The following is a 10,653-nucleotide window of genomic DNA, read 5'->3' as shown; positions in this document are numbered from 1 at the left end:
AACACGGTCAAAACACAATCGTGCTTAACCCGTGTCGATCTCAAAAACATCCTTTTTAACTCCAATTTCTACGGTTTGCTCTCACTTTTGTTCGGGGATTCTAATCTCTACTGGGAGAACTTTGAAGAGAGTGAAGATTAGGCTTCACCACATCTTTTAAGGGGATCAAGGATGAGTTGGAGGCACAAGAGAAGTGGGGTTAGCATACGGAGCTGGGCGAGGAAGATTATCTTGACGAGAAGCGATTTATGTCTTCTTTCTCTAGTTCTTCATCTTTGTTTTCATCTTTGTACCCATCCATGAGGGGCTATTGTCCACGGTGCTCCAAGATGTGAACTATGTTATTTTGTATGCTTTGATTATTTGATGTGTTTGATTTGCACAGTTGCTTAGGTAATCTGGTTAACTTAGCAAAACTTGGTGTATTTGAGAATCATAGATGCAACATTTCTCTTGAGCACACACTTGAACAATAGAATGTACTTGGTATAACTCATAAGCACACACTTTCTCTTTTGTTATTTAAATCTCAATCCTAATCTCCCTGTCCCTACTATCGTTTCTCTCCTTTGTTGCTTGCTTTTAATTCAACCTTAATCCAATCTTTGTTTAATTGAATATCAGAAGATAAATTAGTACTTTAAGTACAGTCCCTGTTGTTTGACAACCGTACCCCTCAAGGGGTACCACTTTACTACTTATGTACGACCCGTGAACTTGCGAAGAACACATCAAGTTTTTTGGCGCTGTTATCGGGGACTGGCAATTTTTAGAAAAATTTGGATTTTAGTAATTTAATTTGTTAATACTGTTTATATTTATGAATACTTGTTTTCTTGTATGTTTTATTCATTATTTTAGTTTTCTTTCCATTTTTATTCATTCTCTTATCTACTTATAGGGTGTAGGTACAATAGCATGACCCATGGAAGTACATCTTCTCCATTGGCGAATCCTGATCCAGAAATTGAGATGAATTTCTAAAGAAGAATTAGACAAATTAACTTGACTGAAACAGGGTTAGTGGAGATAAGTGTAAGTTGGTCAAGAAGAAGATATGGCCGAGAATAAACAACAAAGTATTTCAGGTTATGCCCGACTAAACTTAGAGGGAGTGGGGTCTAGTATTGTTCACCCTTTGGTTGCTGTGAACAATTTCAAACTAAAACCAAATTTTATTCTGTTGGTACAGCAGATGTGCTAGTTCGATGGATTTTAGGATGAAGACCTGTACGAACATTTGAGGAGTTTCCTTGAGATTTGCGATACTTTTAAGGCAAATAACGTCTCTGAGGAAGCTTTTCGCCTTCGACTTTTTCCATTCTCGTTGTGAGGAAGGGCTAAATAGTGGCTAAATTCCTTGCCGTAAGGGTCGTTGACAACATGGAATCAAATCTTAGAAACCTTTATCACAAGATACTTTCCCCCAGCAAAGATTACTAAATTGATGAGTGACATCTCATCCTTTGTGTAGCTAGAGTCTGAAACTATGTACGATGCTTGGGAGCGGTATAAGGAAATGTTGAGGAAATGCCCACCTCATGGAATTGTGGAATGGATGCAAATCTGGATTTTTTTTATAATGGGTTGAACATCTCCACTAAACAAATGCTTGACGCAACTTCAGGGGGATCGTTCTACAACAAGCAACTGAGTGTGGCATACACTTTAATTGAAAAGATGGCAAACAATGGCTATCAATGGAGTTCTGAGAGAAGCAAACCGGGCAAGGCACCAGAATTTACCAAGTGGATGTTGTTACCACCTTGGCTGAAATGCAACATTGCTCTTGAGCGCACACTTGAACCATAGAATGTACCTAGTAGGCTTTAGGATCAAGTCATCATGCTATAACTTATATGAATCATCTCGGGGTATTGCTCTTTTGTTGTTGAAATCTCAATCCTAATCCCTCTATCACTACTATCATTTCTCTCCTTTGATGCTTGCTTTTAATTCAACCTCAATCCATCTTTGTTTAACTAAACTTTAGAAGATAAATTAGTACTTTAAGTCCAGTCCCTGTGGTTCGACAACCCTAACCCGTGCACTTGTGGAGAACACATCAAATACCCCAGGCATAGAATCAACCCAAAGCACTGCCTTATATCACAAATCCTTTAAACTAAACTAGTAGACTAAAATTTACAAACTACTAAAGGAATTCTACTTATTTTAGCATGTTGCTAAAGTGAGTAGGAAGCTAGAAATTAAAGAAATCATAGCACACATCTTAGAGCTTCTCTTGTAAGATGCGAAAAAGCCTTGTAAGTGTTCATGTGGATAGTATAATAGTGCTGCCAAAGAACTATAGTTACAAGATTTACACTAAACTATATTTTGGCTAGAGAAATCATGCTAAAAGCCCAGATTAAATGGATACTGAATATAGAATACTTCTCCAACAAACCAAGCACAAACCATGGCCGAATAACCCAATTATAACCATAAGAAACAAGGAAAGGCCAAAGAAAAATCAAGAAAAAAAAAATCCTTGCCTTTCTTTTGACTCAAAGATCAAGAAGCACACAACCCCTAAAACTAGGATCTAACTTAACAAAACTCAAAGACAACGAATTGAACCTTAGTCCCCCAAAATAAAACCACATTATTCACATACAAACAGAAAATAAATTCAAATCAAGTTTGTAGTGAAAATCTAAACACCATACCAACGCAAGATCCAAGAATCACTAAAACAAAATCCAATTCATCATTACAACAATTCAAGAGATTAAAGTCTTGATCCAAAACAAAACAAAAGTAATCACACCGCAATAGCCTATAAAGTCAAACCAAACTACAAAAAAATAGAATGAAATAAAGTCAAATAAAGAATGCTAAACATCTCCCTCAATCGCAACATCGAAAAAATGAATCTAGCCCATCAACACACAAATTCAACAAATCAAAACAATAATCACATTCAAAACACAAAACAAGTCTAAAAAAATCAAAACTACACCCATTCTTGCAATGCAAACTCAGCAAAAATTGCTAGCAAAAAGGAAACCATCCATCGAAAAACAAATTCATTCTATTAAAAACCAATCACATATCAAAACCAAAATAATCACATTAGAATTGCAGGGGAAGGTCCTTGTCGTTAGGTTCCAGAGCAATGAGGTGGTCGATGATGGAGATAGCATCAGGGAGTAGATTGGTCTTCACTTTGAGCTTAAGTAGCAATCAAAGCACCTTGATGTCATCTGGATCAAAGGTGAGGTGGTCTTCGAGTGCGGACTTTCTCATCATCACAGAGGGATTTCAGGGGGGGTCTCAGACTGAGAGATCGGGGCTGATAGCGAAGGCTAGCTTGAGAGGATGGCCGAGGAAGGCAGCGAGGGTGAGAGCAGCTGCCATGGCGGCGGAGGGGATGAGGGTTCTCAGAGAGTTATCGTGGGGCTACAGTTTGAGGGATGGCCCCAAGAAGGGGAGAAGGTTTAGGGAGGCAAGCACGAAGAGGAGAGAATGAATAAATTAGGGCGAGAGAGAGAGAGAGAGAGAGAGAGGGGTTTTTAATTATTTTTTAAAACAAAATTAATGTAGAAGGGTTTAATTAAACTGGCTCTAAAAACATGAAGAAAAATATCCTATTTTCTTATAGAGGTGGTTTTTTAAAACCCTCTATTTAACTGCCTCTAAAAGCCAAAAATATTGTAGTGCATATAGCATGTTCCATACATCCATTTCGCTTGCCGAAGCATTGATACATCAGGGAGTGTAGGAATCGCACTAACCAAAGTGAACAAATCTGGCTGAACATTCTTTCTACTGCAAATCCGCAAATGATACCAAGAGCATCTTCTACTCGCCCTTTTTGCGCATAGCCAGAAATCATAGTATTCAAAGAAACAAGAGTCTTTGTTGGCAACATCTAAAAGATCTCAGTAGCAATGTCCAGTCTCTCACACTTGCAGTACATTGTGATCAAACAATTCTTGAGTGAAGAATCAGAGCATAGTCCAATCCTCAACAACAACTCATAAACTGAATTTCCTTCATGAACATTTCCTAGTTCGCCACAAGCAGGCAGTACAACCATTGCCTTGACCTCCTTTGGCTGAACGTCTTCTGTTGGCATCTTTCTAAACAACGTCATCGTCTCCACAACATTCCCACTTTCTGCATATTCATCAATCGTAGATGAAATTTATGACTGTCATCGAGATCTTTGTTTTGATGGATACTTCTTAATGATGATTGAACTTCTTGTATTTAGCAAAAGAAAACAAAATAGATAAAATCTATTTAGTATAGTAAAAGAAAATCTCAGCGGTGTTTATTTATTTTATTTTTTGCTTTGAGTTCCAGTTATGCTTCTTATTTATTGATAGTCATAATTGTTTTTTTTTTATGCCACAACATATTCACCCCTTTGAAACTGGGGAGTGCGGACAGGGGGAATCGAACTCACGTCTCTCACAACGAGGGGACCCGGGGTACCAGTGGGCTACGAGCCCATTGGTTGATATTCAATTCAGATAGTCGTTAAATCTATTTTATGGTTAAAATATTGTTTATATTTCAGTTTTTTTTCTTAAAAAATGTTGATAAACCAATGTAATGAATAAAATCTAGTTCATTACTTGTCAATTTTTCCCCGAAACAAAAAAAATGTATAAAGAATTTCATCTAAATAAAATTAATATATTACTCCTCAAGTTTTATCTATCGGTGCAATTATGCATATGTTTTTTTTATTCTGTGTAGCTTTGTTTACAAACAAACGCCAAGCGTGGTTTTTATGACCCTTAATAGAATTTTATATTTTTAAAAAATAATTAATTTAGCTGCCTTTTTTTAAAATAATTTTTAAAATAAATTAAAAATATTTTTCTAAAAAAATATGGCTAATTTTTTAACTTGATTTTATTTAAAAAAAAAATAAATCAGCTCTTCTAATTATTATTATTTTTATTTATTTTTTAGATATTTTAATTTTTATTTGTCTTTATTATTTTCTCCTTTCTCTTTTACTCTAGTTCCTCCTCGAGTTCCTTCTTCTACTTCTTTTGATTTTTCTTCTATTTTAACTGAATTTTTTAAGAAAAAATTAAACAGTAACATAATCTTATTATTATTGATATTATTTAATAAATTATAAATAGATTCTTTATTATTATTTTTAATAATGTGGTGTAAATGCAATGAGCAATGATTAATTTATATGTGTTCTGCCTGTAGACAATAGGCCTTTATTGCTAAACCTATAATCCATGGTTTTACATTGTTTTTAAACTATAAGTAAATGAAATAAAAAAATTTAAATAAAATAAAAATTATTGAAAATAATAAACCAATATATTTACAATTTATAAAATAATTTCAACAGTATTTAATTTAATTTTAAAATAGATATATATGTGTGCATACCAACAAAATAGATATATATGTATGTGTGCATACCAACAAAATAGATATATATGTGTGCATACCAACAAAATTTGTGAGGATGGAGGAGTAAAGAAGGAAATTAGATAAGAATGCAATATATATATATATATATATATACATGCACACCCTTAGACTAACACTCGTATGCACTGATATAAAGCACGAAATCCATTTTGTAAGTCATGGATATAAACCAAAGATCCATATCAGAACTTATATCAATTAAAGCAAAGCGTGAACTCCTCTAATTTCTGTCCATGGAATATCCCAAGTTGTAATAGTATGAAATGTTCTCAAACGCTTGCAGTAGAGAGAGGAGGAAATTAGTGAATCACAATGCATCAGAGTATAAGAGAAGGATGTTTTAAGTTGGCAACCAAATCTTCAATCTTGTCTTGTTGATATTTCTGCAAAGCAAGTTATGCAACATATGACCAAAATAATCATCAATGGTTACATTGCTGCAGATTACGCAAACTGACAAGTTCTTGACTTGTTGATATTTCTGCATGAAAAATTTCTCAAAAAAATTTTTCATAACAAATTTCTCAAAAAAAATTTTCATAACAAATTTCTCAAAGAAACTTCTAAAATGGTTCAGTTTTATATTAAAATTTTATTTCTGTAACTGGTTTCTCATTCTGATGGCAGGGTGACTTGACAACAACACTTGTCCAACAATGCCACAAAAGTCAGCTCACAATACAGAGAATTATACAGGCAGCTTGTGACCATGAGCCTGTGCTCTAAATTTGAGCCTTGCAGCGATCTCGTCCATCATTGAATAGATATCTTTCATCTCTGGTTGGGATCGATCCCCGGCCTTGAAACTATGAACTATTTCTTTTAGATCAAACAAGCTATGACCGGGTATTGTCTTCACTGCTCTTTGTTTCAGCATCTCCTTCACCTTCTCAACATCTTCCCATCTTTCAGCTACACTGTAAATGTTCCATAATAACGCATAGCGAGAGCTGTTGTACGGTTCAAGCTCAATCAGCCTCTTGCCTATCTGCTCGCCTAATTCTATGTCTCCACGAAAACGACATGAACCAAACAAAGTACTCCACACCTGTGACTCGGTGTCCTCCGGCATGCCCATCAACACCTCTTCCGCTTCTTGAACCATACCAAGACTCCAGTGTAGATTTGCCATGCACCAATAATGTGCAAATGTGGGTTTGAGACTATGTATGCTTGTCATCTCGTCGAAGTATCTCCTTCCTTCATCCAACAGCCCAGCACGGGAACAACCCAATAAAATTCCGACAAATGTAGTTTCATCGGGTTTTAATTCTGAATCTTCTTCACCTGAAGATACCAAATCACAAGAAACACACTTAGAACCAGCTCATTCAAATCATCTCACAACAAAAGTCTCATATCAGCTAAAACGAAACCTACCTATTTGAACCATTTCATCAAACAATGCAAGACCATCCTGGGCACAAGCATGCATACAATGCCCCAAGATCATCGTATTCCAAGAAACTAAGTTCTTCTCCGCAATCCAATCAAAAACTTTCCTCGCGACATCCACCCGTTTACACTTACTATACATGTCAACCAATGCCGTCTCAAATATCAAGTTGTTCTTCTCCCGAAAACTCCGTACAAAATAACCATGGACGGACCTCCCATATCTGATCAAACCGAGTCTTCCACACGCCGTGGCAATGCTGACCATCGTCTGCACATCAGCCAAGACTCCCACCCTCTCCATCTCCCTAAAAAGCTCGAGACCAGACTCCGGGCACCGGCATTTAAGACAACCACTAATCATGATATTCCAAGATACCACATCTCTTTCAGGCATTCTATCAAACAAGCAACGCGCACTCCTCAAGTCCCGGACTTTAACATATCCATCAACCAAAGAGTTCCAAGAAACCAAGTCTCGCAGAGGCATTTCATCAAACAAAACCCGGGCATGGCCAACAAGGCCGCACTCAGCGTAGGCGTGGATCAAGGAATTGCAAACAATGACGACAGAATCAGCGCCGCGTCTGATGGCCTGGGCGTGGATGACCTCAACGTCGGTCTGGGAAGCGGATCGCGCGCAGGAGACGGCAAGAGGGGGGAACGTGAAGGTGTCGGGAATGAGGCCGGAGCGGAGCATGGAGGAGAAGAAGGACACGGCGAGATGAGGGGAAGGGGAGAGGGAGAGGGATTTGAGAAGAATGTTGAAAGAGCAGAGGTAAGGAGGGAAGGGGAGGTGGGAGAAGAGGAGGAGAGTGTGAGCGAGAGGGGCGAGGGAGGAGGAGAGCTTGAGGAGGCGGGAAGCGGCGAAGGGGTGGCGGAGGAGGGAGGAGGTGGTGAGGTGAGCTTGGCATTGGAGGAGATGACGGAAGGAGGAGGAGAAACGGAGAGGGAGGAGGGAAGGGTGGTAGAGGTAAGGGGGGCGTTCAGAGAGGAGCTCCGGCGAGGAGGAAGTAGTGCTTGGCTCTGATACTTGTCTTCTACTTGGAATTGAGATGATTGAATCCATCTAAAATTATTATTTGAGGTTTCATTGTAAAGGTTTCTTGTTCATGGAATGCTTGGTGACGGAAGGAGACACTCACTTGTGTGTTTCATAAATAAATAAATAAATAAATAGGTTACTTATATCTGGATATATTGATTATTTTTTCTCTAGTAAATAGATAAATCAGTGTTATTTATCACTCTCATTGTTTGACCCAAAACCCATGAACGGGCCAAAAGGCCGATCTGAGCCGTTCCAAACACAAATCCAAAAATTAATGTTTGACGAATTAGTCCAAACTTGACCCAACCAAACAATGGATTGGATATGAAAATCATTTCCAAATGATGGGCCGGTCCTTTTGGACTTTTTTGGGTAGATCCAACACTGGCTCATGAACTAACCCATTGCATTTATTATTAAATATTAACAATAAAATTAAAAAAATATCAGAAACAAATATATAATAATCAATTGATCAATCAAGTATATATAGGTCCTATTATATACATTAATAGAATCATAGAATGATCTATAAAGAAAAGAACATATTTTGATCCTAACTTACAAAATTTTGAAATATTTGCCACATTACAAAATATACAATGGCATAATTAGATGAGCTAATTTAAGAGAAAGAATATTTGAGAATAATTTGATAATCAATTCTCAAAGTATACTTTATATGGCATGACTATCACATCTTATATTATTTTTTTATTTTTGTAATAAAAATATAAAAAATTAAAATCAAAAATTCAGTAAAGATAAAAAAGAAAACAACAACAGACCCATTTGAGCCGAAATCCAATGGGTCAATCCAACAAGGCAATCCCATGAGCTGGGCTAAGAGATACATATTTAAAATTTAGAACAGCCGGGCCGGACTCAAACTATTAATGAGGATCGTTGGATTTGGGCTTTGGATGGGCTAAAGCCTAAATTTTCTTAGTTGGGCCGGCCCGGCTAGACCCAATGATGAGAGTGAGTTATTTATAAATAAATAAATAATTAATTAAATGTCAATAAGTAATTAGAGATAATTAATATGAGTGGTAGTGCCATTAGTTACTACGAAGTAGATCGAAAGTTTGAATAAAAATTTTAAAAATTACTAGGGCAGTCCTAGGGCCATCAAAACATGGCCTAGATTAAGCATTTTTAAAATTAAAAAAATGGTGATTTTTTACATTTTGACCCTTTATTTTTTCTATTATTAGAATAATTTATTTGTAGAGGGTTTTAACTGATTTTAAAAAATAATTATTTATTAAATTTATTATCTTTTAAAAACCATTTAGCTTTAAAATAATAATATATTATTATCAAAAATAAAATAGCAAGCATTATTTGAAAATCAGGGTTATTTCATGCAAGTTTTTCTTTTAATTTGGCTACCACCTTATAACAATAATTTTGTTGGTATACACACACACACATATATATATATATATATATATATATATATATATAAATTAAATAAAATATTTTTATATTATTTTATAAATTGTAAATAGATTGGTTTATTATTATATTCAATAAAGTTTTACTTTATTTCTTTTTTAATTTGACTAAGTTGCTTGTAGTTTAAAAATAATGTAAAACCACGGGATTATAGGTTTAGCCATAAGGACCTATAGTTTACTAAAGAGGGGAGACCATATATAAATTAATCATTGCTCATTGCATTTATACCGCATTATTAAAAATAATAATAAATGAATACTTTATAAAATAATATCAATGATAATAATACGTTTGTGTTACTGTTTATCTTTTTTTTTCCCCTAAAAAATTCAGTTAAAATAGAAGAAAAGGGAAAAGAAGAAGGAATTAGAAGGAGGAACTAGAAAATAAGATAAATAATAAAATAATAAAAAAAAATAAAAGAGAAAGACCTTAAAAAAATATAATAATAAAGATGAGAAGAGATGATTTAATTTTTTTAAATCAAGTAAAAAATTTAGCCTTATGTTTTACAAATTTAAATTTATTTTTTTAAATATTTTTAAAAAATCAACTAAATTAATTATTTTTTTTTTAAATATAAAGCACAGCTCAATGTCACAAAACCAACACTAACATAGTGGCGTTTGTCGGTAAATAAAGATACACAGATTAAAAAAATAAACATATATATAATTGCTCCGCCAGATAAAACCTGAGCATTAATATATTAGTTTTATTTACATAAACTGCTTTATACATTTTTTTCTCTCGGGAAAAAACTGACTAGTAATGAACTTGTTTTTATTCAATGCTTTAGTTTATCAATATTTTTTATGAAAAATAAATAATTTGTAATATAAACAATATTTTCAATATAAAATAGATTAAACTACCATTTTGAATTATGACTACCAATAAACCAAAAGCCTAACTGAAACTCAAAACAAAAAATAAAATAAAATAAACACCGCTAAGATTTTTCTTTTTGCTAGACTAAATAGATTGTATCTATTTTGTTTTCTTTCGCTGAAGACAAGAAGTTCGTGTCTTTGTTCATTCATCTCATTGTTCTTTCACACCGTCTAATAATCTGATTAGAACATGCACGAAGCAATAAGGATCCTCCAAAAAATAATGTTTTAAACCATGAAAGAATTTCTTATTCTGTTGATATGTCAAACCCTTTGGAAGAATATTACTTGATAGGAAATTTGCCAAGTTTGCAAATTACGGAGTTTCAGTCTCACTAATTTGTTCCACCTTATACAGATGTTCTTCAGGAAGCTTGTCATTTAAGACTTGCTCACCCTTAGCATCAAACCTAAGTAGACTAGAGAGTA

At 34.7% G+C, this 10,653-nt stretch overlaps 1 protein-coding gene and 1 non-coding gene across 2 annotated transcripts; both read right to left on the bottom strand.

Moving 5' to 3' along the window:
* Positions 1 to 1,441: 1,441 nt before the first annotated feature.
* LOC120252388 lies at positions 1,442 to 1,548 on the bottom strand. Its single transcript, XR_005533921.1, has one exon. It is a non-coding gene; the product is annotated as a small nucleolar RNA R71 (small nucleolar RNA).
* A 4,446-nt stretch (positions 1,549 to 5,994) lies between these two features.
* LOC120251888 (pentatricopeptide repeat-containing protein At3g51320-like) lies at positions 5,995 to 7,885 on the bottom strand. Its single transcript, XM_039260539.1, has 2 exons — positions 6,802 to 7,885; positions 5,995 to 6,708 (listed from the first exon to the last, which is right to left on the bottom strand). Exons 1-2 carry the CDS (start codon positions 7,883 to 7,885, stop codon positions 6,110 to 6,112), a joined length of 1,683 nt encoding a protein of 560 aa, XP_039116473.1. The 3' UTR covers positions 5,995 to 6,109.
* Positions 7,886 to 10,653: the final 2,768 nt, after the last annotated feature.

This window comes from Dioscorea cayenensis, chromosome 20, assembly GCF_009730915.1.
Source record: "Dioscorea cayenensis subsp. rotundata cultivar TDr96_F1 chromosome 20, TDr96_F1_v2_PseudoChromosome.rev07_lg8_w22 25.fasta, whole genome shotgun sequence".
Lineage (NCBI taxonomy): Eukaryota > Viridiplantae > Streptophyta > Magnoliopsida > Dioscoreales > Dioscoreaceae > Dioscorea > Dioscorea cayenensis.
This window is presented reverse-complemented; position numbering and strand designations above follow the sequence as displayed.